Genomic DNA, 25,509 nt, shown 5'->3' with positions numbered 1-25,509 from the left:
TGGAGATGACCAAATTCGAATACCGTACCCCTTTTTTTTCTTTTTTCTTTTTTTTTCCTTTTTTTCCAGAGGGAATCATCTTCCGCATAACGTGAGTTGAGTATTCCCAAGAATATAATCACTGAAGTTGTGAAAGGAACAAGTGACATAGTATCTGAAACTATAAAAACCTTGAACAACCTTCTATCTAGTTGGAAGGGAAGGCCGGCTTGTCTTGTCATTATTTCCACCAAGAACTACGAAAGCTGCAGCAAACATCATTATAACAATAACAGCACCTGCAACTGTACAAGAAGTTGCTATTTTTTTCATCAATTTTTCTGCATCCTCTATCAATTTCTTATGATTCTTGATAAATAGTTCATGTGCTTTTAAACTGTGTGAACTTTTTCGATATTCATGCAGTTTGAGAGGTACCCCTTCTCCTTTGATAAAATAAAATATAAAAAATAAAAAATCTCCAAGGTATAAAAGAAAAAGGTATTCCCTTAAAAAAAATAAAAAAAATTTGGAGTGTTAGGGTTTCTTTTAGTCCCCTATCTTTACACGCAGAAACCAATTAAGAACAACAAAGGTTTCTTTTAGTCTTTACCAGTTTTCTTCTCCCTCGTCTATTAGTCTCCGGGCAGGTATCATCTCTCTCTCTCTCTCTCTCTCTCTCTCTCTCTCTCTCCGGGCAGGTATCAATTCATGTATGATTTTGTTCTTTTGTTTATGGCCTCCATCGATGGTCGTCATGGCCCCTCCACTGCCAAATTCCCAGGGTTGATTACAATTAAAGCAATCTATGATATTTCATTCTTAAGTGAAATACATATGAATTCACTATTACTTAATTGATTGGAATTCATTCTCTTGTTGGAATTAAGGAATGGGCGACAAGAAGAAGAAGAAGGCTACTATGCTCATCCGACTTGTGTCATCTAGTAGGACTGGATATTTCTATGTCACCAAGAAGCCGTCCGGAATGACAGAAAAACTTGAGTTGCGAAAATATGATCCTCGGGTAAAACTTCATGTTCTATTTACTGAGGCCAAATTGAAAATTAAATAAGTATGCTCTTCTATATCATTATCATACACCAATTTGGATCCATGTTTTGTTATTGATGATTGGCGCTGAGATGCTAGCCTGTATCTAAGTAGACCCAAGTGCGCATAATAATATTTGGGTTTGTTTAATTGATTTATGTTGATAAGATTTCTTGGTTTGGTTTCAAATTTTACTAGTGCTACGTATATTGCAACTAGTAATCTCTTGCCTGTGAAGAAACAATTGTTACAAGCTTATTATTTTCAATACTTGCGTCTAACAAAAGTAAAATTTTATTCACTAGCGAAGTCAAAAGGAAAACAAACAAGTGCCCCAGACAGAAGTAGAAAGCTGAAGCTAAACCAGCTACAAACCCTAGATGCAGAAACAGTAGCCGTAACAGCTAATTAACCAATACACCAAAGCCGGCCGCACCAAAATGAACAAAAGCAAGACCAAATTAAACCTGTTTGGAAAACTAAATAAAAGACATATATGTGAGACCTTCTTGTCATCGTCTCATATTGATATGCATCACCTGATCGATAATACTCTTTAGGTGATATACGATGTCTGATGGACAATCTCTTCTAGACATCCCATTCTTGCTTTTGTGGCAAAAAAGATATTTCATTCTGGCGAGGAGATATACTGTACACCTACATGTTGTACAATAGCAATAATATGGCGTAATTTCTACCCGGTAATTTAGATGATGGCTCAGTTATAGTTTGTTTTTTCTGGATAATTCTCGTTTTACTTGAGATCTTTATCAATTTTTAATTGAACTTCATGCTTGGTAGTAAAAAAAGAAAAGAGAATTCAAATTGGAAAAGTATCTTTGAAATTTTAGTTTTATAACCTCTTTATTTTTATACTTTATTTATTTTTATCCACTCACTCTAACGATTTCTTTTAGTAAAAATGATAATTATTTTTCCACCTCGCCTCACCACTCTTTCACTATATTTAGGAGCCCAGAGTTTACTATTTGACGATTACGAGGGAATTTGTTTGCATCATGCACGTACAATCTATCATGAAACAAACACTAACGTACATGGGGATTTTAATTTATTGTTATGAATAGTAAATATCATGGATTTGATTATTGATTATTCCAGTAGATTCATATGAAGTCTTTTAGGTTACATAAGGATGATGAACTGCGTCTTTATTTCAACGAGCACTTCATTTAACTCCGATACATATATGAGATGCATATGTATCACTTCAACCACTTGACGGTGGAACTGTATAACCTGCGGTGGATAGCCAAACTTATGAGAGTCATTATCAAATATGTCAAATTAAGCAGCAGATCCCCTATGCATATTAACTATGAGAAAGAGATTAATTTGGAATCTTACTTCCACACTTCATTCCACGAGGAATATCGATACCACAGGATCTAACGACCTTAACCACCTTGTCCATGTCAACCAGCTGCTCGACCATCTTCGTCATGTGCTGGCACGCGCATGGAATGTCTAACGTTCTGATTGCCGTGCAGCATCCTTGAGACGGCGTTGGCGGCAATAGAGTACCCTTCCGAACATAAGCTGCACATTGCGTTATCAGACCTTGCATGTCACCTTGGCAAGCCTGCCCCAGAACCACATCGACTTCACTGGAGAGAAGAATTCCTATCACCGCAAAGGCAGCCAAAACCATGAAAGGAAGATTGAGCATTTCCATCTTGCTCGCTCTTTGTGTTTGTGCTTTTGTTGTTGGGGGCCGATGAGTTATTGTGTGGTTTATATAAGGATCTCGATACAGATTTTACGTTTGTAGCGTTACAGATTTTGTTACTTTTAAACTTGGGGTTGCATATTGCATGAGAAGTTATGGGGGCTTTTAATTACTGTGCATTGTAGAAAACATGGAACGAACTACTTTATTATCTTTTTGAGAAATTACTGGGGAAAAAGTATAGCTTTAACTGATGGAGCTGTCAATTAAGCATGAACAAAAAGATACGAGTCCGGCCTTCTGTAAGGTGTAACGTACTAACGTAAACAAGCCAACGGCCGGGTTTGTTCTATTTTCCTAAAAGGAACCCTCTTAGAATTAGAGAGGGGCATTTACAGAATATCTTTGATTGAATTATCTTGATTTGCGGAATTAAACCTCGTTAGAGATTAAGTCTTGATTTATTTGATCTATTTGGTTTTGATTCATTACTTTAAATTGATGATCTTGTAAACCACAAAAAAAAAAAAAGAGTAATTGAATTTTTTTTTTTTTTTTATCAAATGAGACATACCAATAGTATGCTCCATTCATAGAATAAAGAAATAGTACAAGACTACTCTCATAACACAATTAAGCTCTGAGTAGTCTATGCCCCATACAAACACCTCGCCTTGCAGGCAATCTATTCTACCTAGTTTCACACGCCGAGCACGCAATTGTGGTACGCTAAAACTAAATACTTCCACAAGACTCATAGAGGTATCTCTACTAGCATAGACAATAGTAACTAGGCTAAACCTATCAAACAACTATTGGCTCCTTACCCCTTGATGGGTCGGAACCATGAACTGCTTCCACCACGGTGAATTCTGGTAAACCATTCACCAATTTCTCCTCCTTCCTAGGAGTCTTGATCTTCTGTGCCCAGGCCCAGGCCCAAGCCAAGAGAGAACTAGCATAAGGACAATAGTGCACCGCCTGCCGACTCCTCATCGCCGCTGTCTCCGACGGCCAATATTTCCAACCCATCCCCGCTAGCTCAGTCTCTGCCCACCTGCCAAGGAAGCACCAAGACCGGTCTTCTCACTTCTGCAATTGAAATCAAGGGCCTGATCCCGGAGTCAAACAACCCAGAAGCAATGGATCACAACACCACCACCTCTTGGATTGGGATTCGATCTGACCACGATCTCAGTCAAGAAACCCTTCAGCCAACGCAGACGCTCCAAAAGCATTCACCACCATACACTCTCTCCCCAACCTGTTAAAACAAAAGCTAGATCCGCAAATCCTAGCTCGAGTACCAGCCGCTTCCTAGCAAGAGACCGGAACTGAGACCAGTGCCCTCTAGTCTCAGCTGACAAAGGCCTACCGCACACGCCGCCGCTGGGGAGAGAAAGCTCTCTGGAAGATTTAGTCCATATATATATGTTTAATTCAATCTTTAAAGGATATATTTAAGAGTAATTAAATATTGAATAGATGCCTTTTGTTATAATTAGAACTTATATCATGGAGTTATTTTTCTTTGATAAAGTAATTGAGATTTCATTTAATCCCAAAGCCATAACTTTAATTAATAGAGGTTTTGATTTGGTCTTGATTCATTACTTAATTTTTTTTTTTGAAGGAATGATAATTTCATTCAAGAAAACTCATGTCAAGAAAGTCATTACATACTCTCCCGCTGTCTAGTATCCTAACTTAGCGCTCACTTAAAAGCAAGTCTATAAGTTAAGAAAAAAAAAAGCAAATAGACAAGCACACGGCTCATTAAGTAATCTAATAATCGTAATGCCCTAAAAAAAATAGGGAATTATTAAGCTAAAACAACATTAAACTAAAATAGAGGCCACAGCCCAATAACCCAATCTGCCTTAGCCTAAGCCCAACAGCAAGCAGCCCAGCCAGCACTTGTCCCATTGTGCAAAGCTGTCAACAGCACACAGCAGCCCCACCGCTACTGCGAGGAACACCACCATCATCACGTAACGCCGCCATCCGGAGCCCTTAGTGAATTAACCTTCCATCTGAAAACCCTGCTGCCTACACCTCCATCAAAGCCACTATCTATGCCTTGCTCCTTGATCAGTATGTTGCCGTCAATTCCATAAGCATCACCGTAGTAATAGATAGGGATCCGCTGTCGATGTTGTCAAACTCAAAACCAAGAACAAAGGCAGCCGCCATCGTAGCTCAGAAACCATCCACCCGAATCTGCATCATCGGATCCCGCACACCAAGAAACCTCTTCGACCAAGCTAGAGCACAACCTTGCTGTTAGGAGCCACAATCCACCCCCACAAAACTCCTTGTCACGCAGCATAGAACGCACGCCAACAAGGCCAGCAGCCAAGCACGACGCGGGGCCACTAGATGAGAACTGAAGGAACCTTGAAGGAGCCCTAGCCGCCCTCTAGTTTCTGGTGAGAAGAGATCTTCAATAAGATGATTCATACTTTAAATTTATGATCTTGTTGAGAAAAAAAAAAACAAAAAAAGAGCAATTGGATATTGAATAAATGGCTTATGTTATCATTAGAATTTAGATCATGGAGTTTTTATAAAGTAATAGAGATTTCATTTAATCCCAAGGTCAGAACGACACATACAAATAATCTCCTTATGCTTGTAGCATAACTAAGTGGTCAAGCAGGTAAAAGAAAACGGGTACCATCCACTAGTACATTGTTGCTCACTAATTCAAGAGCCTACACAACTATGCAAATTCATCATTCACAAAAAAAAAAAAAAAAAAAAAAAAAAAAAAAAAAAAAAACCATCTTGAATCTCATTTCAGACCTAGAGTCTGCATCCCTTATCACCACCTTCCCTTTCTCCATCCTAGGCTTCCTACCATACTGCATATTTGTAAATAGAGAACGTGCCACAACATAGGGGAAATAAGATTGAAGCTTGAAAGTTGCACTCCTCAATTGAAACCCTCAGTAAAGTTTATCCTTGAAGTCCTAGCCCTATTTACTGTCCCCTTCGAAGTCAAAGCAACAACAGTGCACACACCATTTGCATCATAAACCAAAGCACAATTACGGCACCTACCGATCAAATTCTCAAAGAAAAAAGAGATTTCCTCCTTAATACCTTGAGCAAGTTTCAGTTTTTATTTTGGAAGAATTTTACAAACGGTCACTCGAAAATGACTTATTCGACACTTTGGTTACTCAGTTTTCAAATATATCTCTTTGATCACTCAACTATTACTCTGTCAATCACTTTAGTCACTTTGTCAAAATCTCAGTTAAATAGACGATATTTGTGTAAATATGCATTTTTTAGAGGGTAATATTATCAAAATCTTACTTTAGTCACTTCTCCCAATTATTCAAATTTAGACTTCTCAATTTTTCACGATTGGTTGGACAAAAATATCTTTGATATTGTGGCAAAAAAAAAGAAGAAATTAATGGAAAAATTAACGGAGTGACCGAGTGACTAAGTGAATAACAAAGTTAAAGTTGAGTAACCAAAGTGATATATTTCAAAAGTGAGTGAGTAAAATGTTGAACATGTCAGTAATAGTTGAGTGACCAGTTGTGATATTCTCTTTTTATTTTTTATTTTATTTTTTTATTTTATAGAGATTTCGTGTGAAACCCTAACCCTAATTTCCTTCTTGTAATTAAAAAGCTTCTCATCTATATCAAGATATTTCCCTGAAGCAATATTCACAACAATTTCTTTCACCTTAAGCAATGGTGGAATATCAGTAATACATACCCAATAGATGATTGACAACAAGTTCACCTTTCAATCAGGGTTAGGCCATCATACTCATACAAGATCAGTGTAACACGATTGAAATTCTATGCTCCTTCCTTTAAGACTATACTGTAATCCCCACAATCATCGAAAGAAAACAAAAATCAACCTTGGGCTTCCCCTGAATCTAAAACCCCTTCTCTAGAATCCACACTAGTTAAAAATGTCGGCGCACCTCCCTAACATCTACTATCTTGGTGGTCAAGAACCTCCCTTGCAGAAATGCATGAGAGGAGCGCTTCACAGGTCCTATTGTCAACTTGGTGATATCCACCACTTTATCACCTGCAAGCGCGACGGAGGAAGTAAAACTTGTCGTCATGTCTTAAATTGTTGCATGGAGAGAGATCGAAGGAGTCAGAAAGGGACGCTGAGTAGGGGACTGCGGCCGCACGAACATGATTGCGCTAGGGTTAGGGTTTTCTCACAGATAGAAAACATGATAACTTGGACGAAACTAATTGAGCATGGAGTTTAAAAATTTTTAAAAAGGAAAAATTCAAAAACTCTTAGCACTCATTGACTTACACTTCCTCCTAGTCAAAGTCTGACAGGACCCACCCAGAATTCCACCCTGGAATCCGAAGTGGCCCTGCGGGACCCACCTTTAAAGGAGATTTACCAAAAAAATTTCGGCATAACCTCCCTTAAAAATGGTTAACCCAAAAACCTGCGGAAAACCAAAATTCACTTCTAATTATCCAACCACGACTCCTGGAGCCACCCTGCTCCCAAAATTAAACAATCATCCCAAAGCTAATATCATCGTACATAATCTCCAAAGGGTATAAGTTACTACAATCACCAAAGTTAGGTCATAGGCCTCAAATATAATACATAAAAGTTGGGTCACATATCCCTTAGTAATCAGAGCATTCTAGGAATATAAAAAGACGAGGAATACAGTAGGTTAACCAGGTAACCTACAGAATGTGCTGGCGGAAGCAGGTGCGGTCACTATGGCTCACACTCGAACACCGAGCAACAACACTGCAATCTGGGCATTTGAAACCGAAGGGCCCAGGGAAAAGTATATAAAAACGTTAGCGTGAGTGGACAAAAATAAATAATTGAAAGAAAAAGGGTTTTATACTTTTCCACATTTATCGCAATAAAACTCCCGATGCATGCAATAATTAGAAAGAGACCGACTAGCCCCGCTAGTCAAGAACAACAACAAAAGAACATGGGGAAAATGGGTTCACCATACGGGAATGGAGCCCCTCAGGCTCAACCTACCCTCGACTGCCACTCACACATAGATTGTGCGAGGAGGAGAACTAATAACCTCAACTTCCATTCACACATAGATTGTGTGAGGAGGAGAATATCACCTCGACTACCACCCACGTGAGGAGGAGAAAGCTACCTCACTGCCACTCACAAACACAAAGTAAGTGAGGAGGAGACCTATTCACATGACCCGCGTATGGTGAGGAAGAAGATCGTCAAAAGCCAGTAAATCTGTATAATTTCCCCACTTATCTCGAAAAGTCGGAATCCAAAGAATAAAGACGTGACCCCGCACGCCAAGCTCATCTCAGGTTCAAATATAAATAGGGTATAAATAAGTATAGATTTCCAAATCCACACAAATCAAAATCCTCAAATCGAGCATAATGAAACTAAATTCAAAAGTTTCAAACCAATAAATCATTCAATAATCCAAACCAAAATAAAATGCTCGATAAATAAGTTGATAAATCAATAACTTAAAACTTGCGGAATTTAATTTGCATGCATCAATTAAAATCAAAGGTCCACTCACAATAAGCGGTCAATCCTGACGTCGCTCGTGATTCTCCTCGTATGGAGACTCCTCTCGTCCTGTACGAAAAACAATCATAAATATATATATAATCCACAGGACGGAAATTTTTATTTTACGATACTTATAATTGGAAATTCATAACATCCCCCTTCCAAAAATCCGACTCCTCAACTCTCAACAACATCCATCCTTAATACTCCATCCATATTCAATCATCGATAAATAAATTCTAGAGTGAATTCGAAAGAATTCCGGCGATCAAATTCACGTAAATCGTTAATTAATCAATTAAACACAATTCGTAATTCCTCCAATTTCCACCAAACTTCATACATTACATTCTACAATCGTTATAGAGTATATGGGGTTAAAACGACAATTAAAACACTGCTTTACGCGCCTCCACGCGCTACCTGCAGTGGCGGCGCTTGGGGACCACACGCCGGCGGCGACCTCCTCCGATGACCACCAAACTCCGGCACTAGCATCTACACAACAAGCCCAAACAACTTCCAAACTACAACATCATCCAATTTTACCTCGAAGTGGCCGAATCAAGCCGGTGAAGGAAAGCCCCGAAGCTTCAAGAACCCTAGAAATGAAAAATTGTCAATTCGACTTCTACAATACAAATTGGAATGAACCATCTTAGGGGAAATAATCTCCATCAAAAACCGAACCTTCAATGGGAATATGGTGGTCGGAGGTGGCCGGAATGGCCGGGAATCGGCAAAATCCCAAAACTGCAACCGGAGCACTTCTTGCTTCGATCCGGGCTTTCACGGCCAAAACTCCCCAATCCTAGGTCACTGGTATCACGAGCGGGTTGAGGCGCCCCTGTGGTGACCGGTTGCACGCCGGATGGTGGCCGGAAAGTGAGGAATCGGAGGGAGGAAGAAAACCCGAAGGAGAAAGGGGGAGAGTCGGGGGAGAGGAGAGAGAAAGAGGGGTGGGTTTCCGGTTTTGGAAACCTACCCGGGTAACTTTCCATATATATTCAAAATTTATCATGAACAGTAATTTTCATAATTCACTCATAACTTTTGCATACGAACTCCAATTTTTACGTACCACATATGCACGCGCTCGGTTTAACGCCCTCTACAACTTTCATGAAGGAAATTTTCTCAAATTATTAACTCAAAAAAAGTCAATTTTTAACCACCCCCTAAACGTTAAAATTATAACCGCGAACGGTAACCATAAGGAATTTCATGTAATTCAGTAAAAAGGGTATAACAGGTGTGGGGTGTAACAAAGTTTCTAACTGTCATCTCTCATTTGCAAGAAAAAGTGGTCACTTGAAGCAACAGCTAGCACAAGATGTAACGTCCCGAACCTAAATTTAACAGTTTACGAGTCTTTCGATGGGTGAACGACATTTACATTTACTTTTTGGCTGCGTTTCGATATTTTAGGGGACCCTAAAAGTTGGCTTTTGTTCGGGTCAAAATTTGAGAAAATTTCCTTCATGAAAGTTGTAAAGGACGTTAAACCGAGCGCGTGTATATGTGGTACGTAAAAATCAAAATTCGTTTGCAAAAGTTATAAGCGAAAAATGGAAGTTATTGTTCATGGTAATTTGTCTACAAATAGCCGAGTTACTGTGGTAAGTTTCCATTTTCGGAAACTTACCGAGCTCTCTCTTTTCTCTCTCCCCGATTCTCTCTTCTTCTCCGACCTCTTCACAATTTTCCGACCATAACTCCTTCATTTGGCAACGGATTTTGATGTTTAAGATGTCGTTGGAAAGCTCTCTTCCTTCTCTTCATTTTTGGGTCCGTTTGGTAGCTTAATTTGAACTGTGGAAGGTGCAGCAACTAGAAGAAGAGGACGGTCACTATAGCAGATTGAGGTCAACGCCGGTTTCTCCAGAATCCGGCCACAACAGACGACAAACCTTAGTCCTTGAGAGCGCCATGAGACGTAGATGATGCTTTCCAAGTATTTTGCAGCGATTTGAAGCGTGGAGGAAGAATCGACGGTTTGAAATTTGGGGTCACTATTCACAAATCGGGTTCAAACTTCTCCTTAATTGTTGAGGTACTTCTACTCATTTTCTGACTTTGTCACAGTTGAGAAAGTTGTTAGAAATGTTAAGACGATGATGCTGGTAAAATTTGGTAGCCAGATATGGTGGTTGACCGGCTGCGCGTGGGGCCCAGGCGGCTGGCACGTGAGGGCTCGTCTGACCGTTCCTGGTGAGTTGTTTTGGTCTATTGAGTAGTATATATTGTTACGAATTTATAGATAGGTATTTGGTGGAATTGGAGGAGGTTTGGATATTAATCGGAATTTCCGAAGTTGAATAGTTTGGCTATTGATTTATGAGAATTCCACTATCGGATTTCTCTCAGTTTTGCCCTAGAAACCTTCAATTAAAGAATTGGTGCAAATGTTAAAGTCTTGGTTTAATCAGATAAGAAACAGAAATGTTAATTTATGAGGATTTGATGTGGGAATTGTATTTAATTTCCGGATTGTTATTCACAAATTATAATTATATACAGGGCGACGTGCCGAACTACTGCTCCACATAGGAAACTGGTAGTGTGGTCGCCTAAATAGTACAGTGAGTGGACATTTATTTTAAATTAAATGTGCATGCAGTATATTATTATTTTCTAATTGAGGTTTAATTTATTATTTGAATTATTGAGTGTTATGATTTTTTGAGCTTGATTTCTTGAGATTTATTATGCTCTATGAGTTACGGGATTTTTAGTGGATTTCCTTCCCGAGGGCTTTCAATAGATTTTTAAGCTATTTATATATGAGTTATTGAGTTGGGAAATGATTTTCGGGAAGTGACTGATTAAGAAAATATTCTGAGAATTATTGATTTCGAATAGCGGTTTATAAGAGGATTTACGAGTATGAATGTTTCATCGGATATTTGAGTATGATTGAATTATTGAGATTTCTTGAGTTTTGAGCTCCGCACCTATCAGCTTTGAAGTTAGATTGAGATTTCTTTCCGGAAGCATTTATTGATTTACCGAGTATTTGATTTATGCTTTCGAGGATTTATTGAGATATTGAGGTTTGGGCTAGCGAGATAATCCTGAGCAATGCTTTCGGTGGATTATTAATGATTTATTGAAGTAATATCGAGTTCTTTCCGAAAGCAAGTAATTGGAGGAGGTTGTTCCCAGTTTATTAAGGAGGCTATCTTCGGCGCATGCGTACATTATCTAGTCGGCAGTCCCTTCCACTGAGTCACCTAGTCGGCAATCCCTCCTAGGTGACATGAGGTAGTTAGTCGGCAGTCCCTTCTAACTACCTGTGGTTAGTCGGCAGTCTCTTCTAACCACCGCCTCCTAAATCCGGTTAGCAGTCCCTTCCGATGAGACATCTGGGTGGCAGTCCCCTCCAGATGGCATGGCAGTCCCTTCTAACCACCGCCTCCTAAATCCGGTTGGCAGTCCCTTCCGATGCGTCATCTGGGCGGCAGTCCCCTCTAGATGGCATGAGATGACTAGACAGCAGTCCTTTCTAGTCATCAAACGAGGTTTTCTAAAAAGGATATTTCAAAAAATAAAAAGAGAAGGATTGAGTTGGAAACGTTGTGAAATCTCATTGCAGGTCAGTTTTGTTTACAAGATATTTGAAATATGATTATTTATATGAGGGATTGGAGATTTTAAGAGATTGCAAGATGTTCTATTTTACGTGATTAAGATTGCAATAAAGATGATGATTAAAAGTATTTCCAAGATTGTTACTGCATGCGAGTTTTTAGAGAATAACTTGGGAAAACATTAAGTTTTACTTATACATTCGAAATTACTTATTTTCGTCCACTCACTCTAACGGTTTTTAAATGTTTTCCCCTGGGCCCTTTGGTTTCCAATGCCCAGTTTGCAGATCAGTTTAGCTTGAGGTCGAGCGTACATGGGGTTGAGGCATAGCTGTCATAGCTTCCGCATTATAAAAGTATCGGTCCTTTATCTTGTATTCTATTCTCTTGTACACTTGTACATTAGATTGCTCTGATAACCTATGAGATTAATATTTTTAAGTTCAAAATTATTTTGTGATTTGGGAGATGTTATGTTTTAGGGAGCATGGTGGTTCCAGAAGATTAAGGGTGGATTATTTTAGAAGTGTAAATGTTTTTCTACAGGTTTTGGGTAGTCCACTTTTAGAGGGAGTTCCGCCAAATTTTTGGTAGAATTTTTTCTAAGGTGGACCCCACATGGCCACTTTGAATTTCAAGGTGAAATCCGAGGCGGGTCCTGTCACAAGAGGTGTTGACACTTCTTCATATGATGAATATTACATCTGTTTAAGTATTTGTAGTAACAATCCAGATAGTTTTACCAACAAGTACTGTTCTCTTACCAGATAGATAGTCTAACATTTTATATCTATATATATCAGACACTTTTAGTGGATCACATCAAACGTAGCAATTGTGTCAGACTATTTAACAAGTAATGCCTTTGAGGATTTGTCAAGATCCTCGTTTCTAGATGTGCTTTATATACCTAGATTCCTTTTGTCTTCCATTTGATTATTTCCATGTTAATCACATTTTCTGCTCTTATTATAATCAATGATAAGAACTGTTGCAATTACTGTCCCAAATTAACATGACTGAATGTTGTTAGAGGTGGACAAAAAGGAATTTGTGTTGTATCACTCAGTGGAGCAAAATGCATAAACTAGAGATAGGGTAGCCTAAACCAGAGATAGTAACAAGTATACTTAATCTTTAAGGTATGAACGGAATGCCTCTACATTAACCGTAAATAGTTTCAAGTAATATAACTCTTCAAAATGAAGATACAAAAGTATCACAGTCCATCTTACAGCAGAAGTAAGCAGCGAAGTACAAAAGTTCTTGTTTCAACCATGCACCTACTATTTTTCTTTCTTTGTTGCTACACCATGACCAATTATTTAAATTAGGTCGTGTAACAGGAGCTACAAGCCTACCAAATGGAGCAATAAAATAAATAAACCACTGCTTTATAGTTCTGGTGGAACTACTATAGTTCATTAATTCTCGATTATACTATGCTTTTATGTTTTTTCACTCAATTATTCTCTTAGACTAAATGAAATAGCAGAAACTAAACTTCAAAGCCATACCAAGGGATCAGAAACTATACTCAAATTCAAGTAACTAGTTTGAATGCTTTCGCGCTGTGCTTTCAACATGTTTGAATTGCTATATTCCCTTTGGCTTTCAATGGTCTTGTTTAAAATGCGTAAGATCTGCATGAAGTAAAGAATCATACCATACTACTGTTTGAACCTATATTTGGCAAGGCCCATGTGGCAGATAGATGGGCCTAACCCATAAGGCTTAATGAATGACCACGGCTAATTAGCCACGGTACATAAAAGATTTACAAAGTTAATTCTCAAATTTATGGCAGAAGATAATGTGTTCAGAGAACCATTACTAAATCTGAAGAGATCAAATGACCTATAAGGCGTAATAAATGACCGTGAACCCACAAGGCATAATTAGTCGCGACACATCAAAGAGCTAGATTATCAGTTTCATAACAAGAAAAACTTTACCAACGCTTGGATTAATTAGCTTGAATGAACATTAAGGGTTTTATTGCCAATCATCAGTTGCAAGACCTGAGTAATTGCTCATGAAAGCATCGATCATTGATAACGTCAAAAATATATATCAGAAACGTGAATATTGTTTTGTTTGTAATCAATGTCGTCTTAGCTGTAAAGGCTGAGATTGTGTCTTTTCCTTCATTCAGTAATTTTGCTTCATTGTAAAAAGGATCATAGGATTCATTCTTAGAGGTCCTCGACCAAACGCTCTACACAATTACTCAAATTTTATCTTAATACATTTCAACATTTATCAATCTTTATGTGTTTATCTTATTGCTTTCTTTATAGGTATTTATCTTTCCCGCACCTTACATTGTTGCTCTTTACATTCATGCAATTTATCTTTTCGTTGTTTACTTTGTCTGCACTTTATTTCTCGTGGTTTACATTCCTGTTGTTTATCTTTATTTGCTGCACTTTTACATTGTTGTTGGTTACTTTGCATTATTTACATTCCTGCACTCATTAAGAAAATCACCAAAAAGAGACATCACCAGAATGTTTGAATCTAGTAAACGAGTTTTCTAGCATTCATGCATTTCTTTGTTCGTACCCATATTGAATCAAGGTATCAAGGTTACACTTTATGCCTTGACTTTATTTGTCAATTGTCACTGCTCGCACTTTCACATTCACTCACTGAGTTGCATAGCACGAACATTCCAGCTAGGTAAGGTCGATCCGTACTAAAGTCCTTGTATTCAAGGCAGAGAGAACCCCACGGTCGAGATTGATCCTTTCTTAGCCCACAATCAATTGATCAGAAGTCAGATCAGCACAAGATCTACAAACAGTACAAAACCTCGCTTGGCCTCCAAGCCGCGAGTTGGCACTTAATTGGCACGCCTGCGCACACATCACTACTCCAGAAGGACACGTGTAAAGTAAAGAAGCCCTCGGCCTAGTGATATGTGGCCGAGACAATTTTTGAGTGAACATTTTTTGGCATGCCCAGTGGGACAACATTAGGTGAATGTTATCAGATTCCTACGCCAAGTCTTGAGGGAATTGTTGTTATAGGTGTAGGCAACAATGCCATACCTCTTCTTCTTGTCCAAACAGATCAGCTGCCTCAAGAGATCCCATTGTACCTATGTCAAGTCTCCCAATGGCATCAGTTCAACCAGCTTCAACGTCAAGTGGGATCTCTACAAGTGGAGTCATGGCACATCCTGCATTGTCAGTTGCCGCGACCGCCAAGTTAGTGTCAGCCTCCACTACAGCGAGTCATCCATCTTTCAGTCAGCAGCCGCAGTCACATATTGTCCAAACCTCAGGAATAACAAACAGAGCTGATTTTACAACTGCTGCTGGTACTCGACCATATGATGCTGTAGGTTATCCATAGGGCCTGCCACCAGGGTATACCCCTCCTTACGAGTCTGCTAGTGTGCCAGCAACTACAGCCACTAACAGATCATTCTCTTGGGATTTCTCTCCAGGCTATAATCCGTTGTATGAACCATTTAATGTATCTGCAACAATTAGTACAGGTCAGACTCCGTGGCCATCAAGATTTAATCCATTGTATGAACCAGCACCTACAATTGCACCTGCAACCACTGGAGCCGATGTATCTTGGTAGAGTCTTAACCATGATCTTGACAATGTTGATGATGGCATCGGCTGGTTAGGCCAAAATCTTGAAATTTTTTTCATTAATGTTTAGAAACCGAAGGCTCTAATTAATGTTAAAGAGAGAGAGAGAGAGAGAGAGAGAGAGAGAGAGAGTAAATGAGACACAAGAAGTATAGTGGTTTGTCTCCCACCTTAGCAGGAGACTACGTCTACTTGAAAGCTTAACTAGTGTGTTTGGGCCTTGTGGCCCAAGGGGATTACAAGAGATGTAATGGGATGAATTTTAAGTGGGAGGAAGGGTCCCTTTTATAGGTAAAGGAATCCCTCTCCTTTACATGTTTTCCAATGTGGGATGCAAAAGATAACTATTCTAGTGTACAAAGGCTTATTATGAAGGCAACTTGGCAAGGCCGGGAAGATGGCTTCCTAGCGAGGTATTGGCCGCTTCCGACTACCGTGGAGTAGCTTGAACATCGGGCTACGGGATGCATGTAGCGGTTGGGTCCCACCATGGCTTGTGGGTCCCCCAAAGAGGGTGTCACATATGCTTGATGACATAGCAAATACTTCATAATAGTGGAGGTATATACAGTTTCACTCGGCTCGACCGTAATCTTGAAAATAGTTTTGGGCAACTCAACCGCAGAATGGGAGTCCAATTTGATATGATGAAAGCGTGGCTACGTTGGTTTCAAATTGGAACAAGAACACATGTGCCATAGAGTAGTCAGAATGAAGGTAATAGAAATTGGTCTTTTGAGCAAGGTCAAAGCAGCCAAACACAACAAATACCACCTCCAACTGGACAATCTACACCAATGTCGATAAGACCAGCCACAATCGTTCATCCTCTCAGTCAACAACAGTCTTTTTTAGAGCCATGATAGTAGTTAGTTCAACAAGTGTCAACTCAACAAACTTTTCCAAGTGGACACTTAGGGAAAAATACAGGCAACCAGAATCATGTATACCAGATTCCACGGCCTCAAAACCACCTAGCTCACCAAGCTTTCAACCAAAATAATGTTGCGCGTCCTGTTCAACCTCTCAATCAACATGTATATACGGAACAACAGACTACTGGTCCACAGCTATGGCTATCCCCAGCAGCAAATCAAGAATATGGCCAACAAATTCTCCTGCACCACATCACGCGAAGCATGGAATACGATGGTAGCCTATCCAGAACCAGCAACAACCAATGCAGCAATGGCATGGCTATCATCATAGACCTATTCTCTTTAATGAAAGTTCAGAATCTGGTGAAAGGCATGGTGGGTGATTTCTCCTGTGGGTAAATAGACCAACTTATACAAAGTTGTATCCACCTCATATTGACCAAGTTCCCTTATCGCATTGATACCGCGTTCCCGTTTTCCATTTATTTTTTTGGGATGCTTATTAGTCCACCGTTGAACATATCGGGTGGTTTATTTCACAATGTGGTGAGGCGAATAGCGAAGAGAACCGCATGCAGTTGTTCGTCAATTCTCTAATTCATGGTTCGTGAACCTACCACCCAATTCTATCCAAAATTGGCAAGATATCGAGCGAGCATTCCACAAGGTAGAGCGGAACATATCAATAGCTGAGTTGGGTAAATCATTTCGGAAGGCCAATGAGACCGCTCAAGAGTATATAAGGAGATTTAAACTCCTAAAAGCCAGATGCAAAGCGCAGTTGCCAGAATCCGAGTTTGTAGAGATGGCATTAGCTGGACTTGGATTCGAGTTCAGGAAAAAGTTTGAAGGTCTGACTTCAGAGATCTTTACAAACTTGAATCCAGAGTCATAAGATACAATGCAATTTTGAAAGAAGAAGTGCAGAAAAGACTTGCTTCAAAAGGCATATACTACACTAGTCAGGCTGTAGCCGCGGCCCATATTGAGGAGTGAAGTAGCGATGAAGATATGGCTGAAATTAATTTGGCCGAGTTGATTGTGAAACGGCATTTTATATGCAAGGCTTTAGAGAAAACGAAATCAGTTGCACGTTCACTACGCGACACTTATAAACCTCCACCACGCACGTATTCGTTTGACATTCGTAAGGCTGATTTGATCTTTGATCAACTTTTAGCCGCGAAGTTAATTAAGTTATCTGTTGGACATGTTTTACCATATGTTAAACAAATGAAAGGAATAATGTTTTGTAAGTTTTATAATTCCTAGAAACATTCGACTAATTATTGTGTTATGTTTCGTGATGTTGTGCAAGACTTAATCGATCAAGAAAAGCTTAAGTTCCCTGATAAGCCAAGTTCTACAATGAAGGTGGATAGCGACCCTTTCCTGACTACAAAAGTGAATATGATCAGTGCCGGGGTTCCCATGGCAGCTGAAATGAGTGCAAAGCAGAAGGATCTCTCTATGGCTGAAAGAGTGATGGTGGGTTCAATCAAGCTTTCTCCTTCTAAGTTAACAACTGCTCAAGTCCCAGTGGCCACAGTGCTGTATGGAAGGTGCTAGAAGGAGGTTGGTCTCGATAAAATTCTGCAACCAAAGACTTATGACAATGATAGAGCCAGGGAGATGGGTAAGCTGCTTGATCAATGGGTTTCTCAAAGGTCTTAATCACAAGTGCAATGCGGTTAGAGAATTTCCTCTGCTACAGAACCAAGTTGTTATAGAAGAGCACTCTAAGAGAGAGAGACCAGCAACCGCAAAGATTGAGCCATAGCCCGTTTGTAGAAAGCTTTGTTATGATAACCCTCCTTATGAAACCAATAAGAGGGCAAGTTCTCCAATGAAGCATGGTCAGACTGATCGAGATAAGGGAAAGTCTCCAATGGAATATAACCGAACTGGCCGCAGTAGTTGGGTCAGCAGAAATTTCACTCAGAGCAATGGAGGCATCCAGGGATATGATGAAACAAGGCCACAGACATACAAGGGTTTAGGTGGTATGGCAGAGTGTCTAGAGATCACCGTATTGAGCCTTTATCCAAAACCCAGAAACGCCGACAGCAACGAGAGCTTGCCTTAGCTAGAAGGTTGGAGTTGGAAAGAAAAGATCAAGAGGCATAGAAGAAAATTGAATATAGAGGCAACACACAAAGGTTTTGTGGATGGCAGGGAAGAGAGAATAAACAAAAGGTGCATGGCAGTTGTCATCAAACAAGGAAATTTGATTCAGGATCCACTTCTATGTCAACAACAACCCCAGAGCCACTTGCAGAGGATGTGAAGAAAGGAACCAGTTATGTTTCTGCTACAAAGAAAGCTCCAACAACTGCATCTGACAAACTACTCCCCAGGAGTCGAGGGGAACTCTTAAGTTGAGAAGTTGAAAGTTGAAGTTGAAAGTTGAAAGTTGAAAGCTACCTCCTTTTTCCTCAAAGAATTGGACTACCATGAAGGAGTACCACAGGACACATTCGACTTTAGCTTTGTACGGGCCGATGTGGGAAGAACTTGATACTCTAAAGGCTTTAACAAAAAACCCAGGGCTTGAGCCTTTAATGGTGCAAAGTACATCAAGTGCGCGCAGGATTGAAAATTTTGTATCAAGCACAAATAGATAGTGTGGAGTTGGTGGCAGACTCTGTTGATTTACCAGTATCATAGCGAGATCTCAAGTATCTGAAAGACTACCATAAAATGTATTCGGTTATTAGTACATATGGAGTAACTCCACAAGAGAGGAAACTGTTGGTAAAGATGGAGGAACGCATTCACCAACGAGAACTTGAGTATGCTGCAAAACTAGGCAAAGAAGATTCTGATTTTAAGTTGGAAGAGGAACTAGCAAACATGGACATAGACTGCAATGAAAATCATCAACAAACAAGTTTTCTTATGTGCGATGGAAAAGTCAACCAAATGCCAGCGGATGAGCAGCCAATGATTGAGGTAGAAGAAGAACCAGAACTTGAGAAGCCAACTTGTGTTAACTGTGAAGAAGACTTCATTGGCAACGGCGATAGCCGCAGCTGTGGTGAAGACATCATCGACTGCTGTGAAGAAGGTCAGGTAGATGCAGGCATTGCAGAGTCATCACCATAGAATCAGGTGATAGCATTGTCAACTGACAAAGGAGAGGTCACAGTAAGTATGGTTTATGTTCTTCCAATGGACTTCTTAGCACAGCCTAACCAGCCACTTGCAATGGACGGGGATGTTGAGGATACAGTGTTACCGAAAGTTCTTATTAAAGAGTAGTCTCAAGCTCAGTTCTCCATACCAACTCTGGACATGGTGAAGCACATCAAACCATTGTATATCACTGCATGTTTTAAAGGATATCCAGTTTCTAAATTCCTAGTTGATGGTGGTGCTACGGTGAATGTTATTCCGATGATTGTAGTTTTAAAGTTGAAGAAAGCAAAGAAGGACATTCTACCTGCTGATCTGGCAGTATATGATTTCTCTGGTAGCAAAAAGAAGACTATGGGAGTGGTTCCACTGGAGATTAAGGTTGGGAGTAAAAGCATTGTTACTGGCTTCTATGTGATTAATGTTGATACCACCTACAATGCCATATTGGGCTGCGATTGGATCCACAAGCACATGTGCATCCCTTCCACCCTTCATCAAATGCTCATATTCTGGAATGAAGATGAGATTGAGATCGTGAGAGCTGATGATAAGTCATTCATGGCCACAGCTAATGTTGTAGAGGCTACATACCATGATGAACAGGTTGGCCCATCTGAGATCCAGAGGGAAGACCATACCAGCAAAATTACAGGTGTTACCATGCGCAAGATGATTTCACTTGGCACCAAGACTGTTTTGGAAGACTCGGAGTGTCCTGCCTTGGCTAAACTTTTTGATTTAGTTCTTAATGAGTGACACCAGAAAAGAAGATGAGAAGATGGCCGCAGTTGAGAATTACATATGCAATATGCTGGCCTATTGGCACAAGAGGGCCGCCCACTTGGGTGCGGCCATTAACTTGGTAGAGTTTTTATCTGAAGGCAGATATGAAGACGAGATCCAAATGGAACAGCTCGGCCTTGCTCAGGCCTAGTTAGAAGATACTCCAGCAGAGGTAGAAGATCCTAGAGAAGAAATCAATCTTGGTACTCCTGAAGATCTGAGGCCGCTCTTCATTAACAAGCTGCTTTCGAGTGAGTTTAAGGAAGAGCTAGCAGCTTTACTTAGGGAATATAAAGATTGTTTTGCTTCGGATTATCATGAAATGCCTGGTTTACCGGAGAGTTGTAGAACATAAACTATCTTTGTATAATGATTGTAAACCACATAAACAGCCACTGCGGTAATTTTCCACCAAGGTACAGCTAGAAATAAAAAATGAGATAGAACGATTACTTATGCTGGCTTCATTCGTACTGCTAGGTATGTGGAATGGATATCTAATGTTGTGCCAGTTAAAAAGAAAAATGGAAAAATTAGAGTGTGCATTGACTTTCGAGATCTGAATGCGGCTACTCCTAAGGATGAATATCCCATGCCTATGGCCGATCTTCTTGTAGATGGAGCAACACGCCATTAAATTTTATCTTTCATGGATGGCCACACTGGGTACAAACAAATCTTTATAGCTGAAGAAGATGTGCACAAGACAACTTTCAGATGGCCCGGTGCACTTGGAACATATGAACGAGTTGTTATGCCATTCGGCCTTAAAAATGCTGGGGCTACATATCAACGGGCCATGAACATGATCTCATTGGCCGGACAGTAGAAGTATACATAGATGACGTCATCGTCAAGTATGGCAAGAAAATGAATCACATTGTTGATTTACGACAAGCATTCGAGAGGATGCGAGCTCATAAACTCAAGATGAACCCACAAAAATGTCTTTTTGGGGTTTTAGTTGGAAATTTCTTGTGTTTTCTTATGCATAAATTGGGCATTGAGGTGGACAAGGATAAAGCAAAATTTATCATCAACGCACGACCTTTTTTGAAAGAAGAAGAAGAAGGAGTTACAATCTTTTTTTAGCAAAGTTAACTTTTTGAGAAGATTTATAGCAAATTCAGCAAGAAAGATCCAACCATTTTGGCCTCTGTTACAGTTAAAGAATGAGGAACAATTTGTTTGGAAGGAGGAGCACCAGCGCACAGTGCACGTCATTAAGTACTACCTTGCGAACCCACCAGTTCGAGGTTGGCCGCTCAAGCTATACTTAGCCGCAGCTGAGAATTCAATCGGTAGCTTCTTGGCCCAAGATAACGATCAAGGGAAGAAACGAGCTGTATACTACTTGAGTCGAATTCTGACGCCAGTATAGGAAAGGTACACCCCTGTTAAAAAGTTGTGTTTAACATTGTACTTTTCAGCAATAAGCTACAGCATTACATGTTGCCGTTAGTAGTCCATATTATATCAAAGACAGATTTGATTAAATACATGCTTACTTGACCAATCATCTGCGGTCGTATTGGCAAATGGACTATGCATCTTTCAGAGTTTACGTTTAAATAGTGGCGCAAAAATCAGTTAAGGGACAAGCATTGGCATACTTTTTAGCTCACCATTTTTCCACAGATTAAGAACTAACAGAAGAAGTTGAAATTGGAACCATTGACACCAAGCCTATGCAAAAAAACTTTTGGACTCTGCATTTTGATGGTTCCAGCATGGACACTTCAGCCGAAGCTGAAGTTATGATTGAATCTCCTGAAGGAAAAGTGTTCCAATTTGCGTTTCAACTAGATTTTTCTTGTACAAACAATCAAGCTAAATATGAGGCCCTGATCATTGGAATGGAGATGTTACAAGAGATAGGAGCTCGTCATGTTCTGATACTTAGGGACTCACAGTTGGTTATTAATCAGCTAGTTAAGGAGTTCAAATGTACAAGTTGGTCCTTGTTACCTTATTATGCATTAGCAGACTAGCTGGTCGAGGCTTTTGATAGGACTTCTTCCGTCCATATACTGTAGAAGGAAAACTCTGAGGCCAACGAAATGGCACAACTTGCTTCTGGTATGAAGATGGGAAAAAATGAGACAAGTCGGACTATTAAAGTTTTGAGGAGAACAATGCTTGCCTTGCAAGATCGTGGCGTACCCGTGGAAATTTCTGTAATTACTGTGGATCCATCCGATTAGAGATATCCCATATGGTTACATGACAATATTGAAGGTACACATGATCATAAGATCCAATATTTAGCCACGAACTTCCTACTCTACAAGGATCAGATATATCGTAAAAGTGGTCATGATGACTTGCTTCTATTGTGCGTTGGGGGACAAGATGCCCTTTAAAGTTATGCGTGAAGTACATCAGGATATTTGTGGAGCTCATCAAGCAGGGATAAAAATGCGTTGGTTAATCCGTAGACAAGGTTACTATTGGTCGACTATAATGAAGGATTGCATTGAATTTGCTCGTGGCTGCAAACAATGTCAAATCCATAGCTCACGTCACCAAGTACTGGTTGATTTGTTGCATCCTATTGTTAATCCATGGCCGTTCCGTAGTTGGGTCATGGATATTATTGGAAAAATTCAACCCCCATCATCCAAGCAACATGTGTCGATCCTTGTCGCGACGGATTTTTCACAAAAAGGGTTGAGGCCAAGCCGTATACTTCTATCTCAAGTGAAACAGTGATTACCTTCATTAAACAAGAGATTGTACATCAATTTGGCATCCCAGAAACAACTGTGGTAGACCGAGGATCCGTCTTTATCTCAGATGTTGCGTATAGTGCCGCCAAGGATTTAGGAATACAAATGATTCATTCTACCCCCTATTACCCCAAAGCAAAAGGTCAGGCAGAAGCTTCCAACAAGGTGGTGATTAACGTACTAAAGAAAATGATAATAGACAAACAGCGCGATTGACATAAGATTTTGTCTGAGACGTTATGGGCCCTTTGAACCTCAAAGTAGTCGGCAACTAGTACAACACCATTCTCCTTGACATGTGGCCATGATGCCATGCTTCTAGTTGAAACAAAAATCAAAGCCCTACGAGTAGCAGAACAAAACAGTCTAACTGTTGGTGACTACACTCAAGCCATGCTACAAGAATTGGAAGAACTAGACCAAGCTAGATTGGATTCTGTTGAAACCGGAAAAAAAAATCATGAGTCCAAAAATTACATGGTGATGGTCTTTCAAAATAAATCAGAACAGTGGGAGCCTATTACAACAAATGTCGGTGCACATATGCTTGTACAAGCTGTTGCGAGACCAAAAAAAAAAGAAGAAAAAAAACAGGGGAACACATTCATATATCTCTACTGATAAGCTTACAGTTTGTTAGCTTTGAATGAAGATAATTGCCATTCAAAGTTTGATTGGCTTTGACCAAATTCAAACAGCAAGCAGATGAGATATATTGCTATTCAAAGATTTGACTGGTTTCAAACGGCAAGCAAAGAGATGTTAAATTATCTATCCAACAAGGATAACAAAAACCACCAAAATTTCAAGGCTGAGAATATATATGAGTTAGTTGCTGCTTTGATCATATATTTAAATTTGAATTTGAATGAGAGATATTGTCATCTTCAGCTCACACGGTGATCCATTTTTGCCTATAAAAAGGCACACTCTCTACAACAAAAGTGACACATGAAATACATCAAGAAAGAGGCAAAGCCTTACTACAGAGGAGAAAGGAAGAGTTCAGCAATTTTGATCGAAGCAAGGAGCCAACAAGCAAACAACACAAAGGTTGGGGCCTCTTTGATCCACCCATGCTACTTTCTTTTACTGTGCAGCACCTCTTTTACCTATGTCACCATGGAGCTATGGAGGTCCTCAGAGCAGTCGCAATACTGTTTACGATACATGTGTATCAACGGGTGTATGACCAATCCGGTGGGATTTTTTTAAGCCTTGTTGAGTACCAACAAGTGCTTTGCAGCAGAAAATAGTGTCATCATACAAGGCCAATGCCCATTTGCTTCCACAAGTGTTGTTTTGTAGAAGCAACAACGGTCGCCACCAAAAGTCCTCTACCTCCTACCTTCCTTTCCACCGCAACACAACAAATGGCCTTGCACCACTTGCAAACAAGCCACACAAGGAATTGACCAAGCGAGACAAACCACAAATCATCAAAATTGGTGTCTGGAGAGGAAACCTCACCCTTGATGTTCTCTTGGAGTATTTCCAACAACCTGCAAGCAAGGAGGAAAGAAATCAGAAACCTGAGACCAAGTTGTGAAGCAGAAGCCTTTCACTTCTATGTGATAAATCTGGACTCACTTTGTCCATCAAATCCCAACGGTGAAATCACGCTGTCAAAGTTCCTACCTCCACTTGTACCTGCAGGCAATGACAAAAAACTTTAAATATGGGCTTGTTAAAACATGCTGCAAGTCATAGCCCTTCAAAATACATAATTGAATATATGTGCTGCAAGTCAAGCTCTTAAGCATATATAATAGATTATTAAGTCATGGTGTTGTAGGTTTCTTTCATATGCAAAAGACAAGGACTCTAGTATATTTGGCATAATTCAAAACATGAAAGGCATGCTGTACTTTTTGACAAAAATGATGGCAGGAGTCTTCAAATATATATTGCATGATTAACAATTGCAAACGGTGGTCAAATGGGTCTAATGAGCAAGAAGACAAAAGACCAAGCTTAATTTTTCAAGTATGTGAACATGTGTGCAAAAGCAAAATATAATTAACCAAATTGCTTTGCTTTCTGGAATCAATACAAAGGATGATGGCAAATATAATACTCAATCTGAGGCGGTGGTACATGGTCAACAAAGGAAGAAATGTATATTTGATAAATTGTGGCATTTACAGAAGGGTCGTACCAGAAGAAGAGTCGCACCAACTTTTCGTTCCTGCACACTGACTAATCGCTCAAGTGCTGTAATAGGGAATTGAACCTGCAGCAGCAAAGAAACAAATTTGGAATCTTAGTGGGTGTTTCGGTTGATCGAAATCCATTGAGAAGAAATAAGAAATATATCCATTGAGAAGAAATAAGAAATATGGAGGCTTTACCCAATTCGTAGTTGCAGCATCACGGACATGCAACCCTCTATTTATGCAGAGCCAGGCTTCAGGTTTCCCTCTCCAAGACGAACTGCAAGAGTTAGCTTCCAATACGATCTCCACTGGCTTGAGGCAACGACGAAAGATCCCACTTTTCTGATGTAAGGAT

The 25,509-nt window shown here is 39.8% G+C and overlaps 2 protein-coding genes and 1 long non-coding RNA gene across 3 annotated transcripts; 1 reads left to right on the top strand and 2 right to left on the bottom strand.

The window, feature by feature from the left end:
* Nucleotides 1-584: 584 nt before the first annotated feature.
* Nucleotides 585-1,182, top strand: LOC112176433 (50S ribosomal protein L33). The gene is made up of 2 exons (XM_024314354.2): nt 585-629; nt 870-1,182. The coding sequence occupies exon 2, from the start codon at nt 872-874 to the stop codon at nt 1,052-1,054; it is 183 nt and encodes a 60-aa protein (XP_024170122.1). The 5' UTR covers nt 585-629; nt 870-871; the 3' UTR covers nt 1,055-1,182.
* A 1,084-nt stretch (nt 1,183-2,266) lies between these two features.
* On the bottom strand, nt 2,267-2,731 carry LOC112177857 (protein LIM3). The gene is made up of 2 exons (XM_024316103.1): nt 2,404-2,731; nt 2,267-2,295 (listed from the first exon to the last, which is right to left on the bottom strand). Exons 1-2 carry the CDS (start codon nt 2,729-2,731, stop codon nt 2,267-2,269), a joined length of 357 nt encoding a protein of 118 aa, XP_024171871.1.
* A 21,089-nt stretch (nt 2,732-23,820) lies between these two features.
* Nucleotides 23,821-25,509, bottom strand: LOC112180162. The gene is made up of 4 exons (XR_002928130.2): nt 25,350-25,509; nt 25,157-25,231; nt 24,589-24,648; nt 23,821-24,500 (listed from the first exon to the last, which is right to left on the bottom strand). It is a non-coding gene; the product is annotated as an uncharacterized LOC112180162 (long non-coding RNA).

This window comes from Rosa chinensis, chromosome 7, assembly GCF_002994745.2.
Source record: "Rosa chinensis cultivar Old Blush chromosome 7, RchiOBHm-V2, whole genome shotgun sequence".
Lineage (NCBI taxonomy): Eukaryota > Viridiplantae > Streptophyta > Magnoliopsida > Rosales > Rosaceae > Rosa > Rosa chinensis.
Note: the sequence above shows the minus strand (reverse complement) of the source record. Positions and strands in the feature narration are given on the sequence as shown.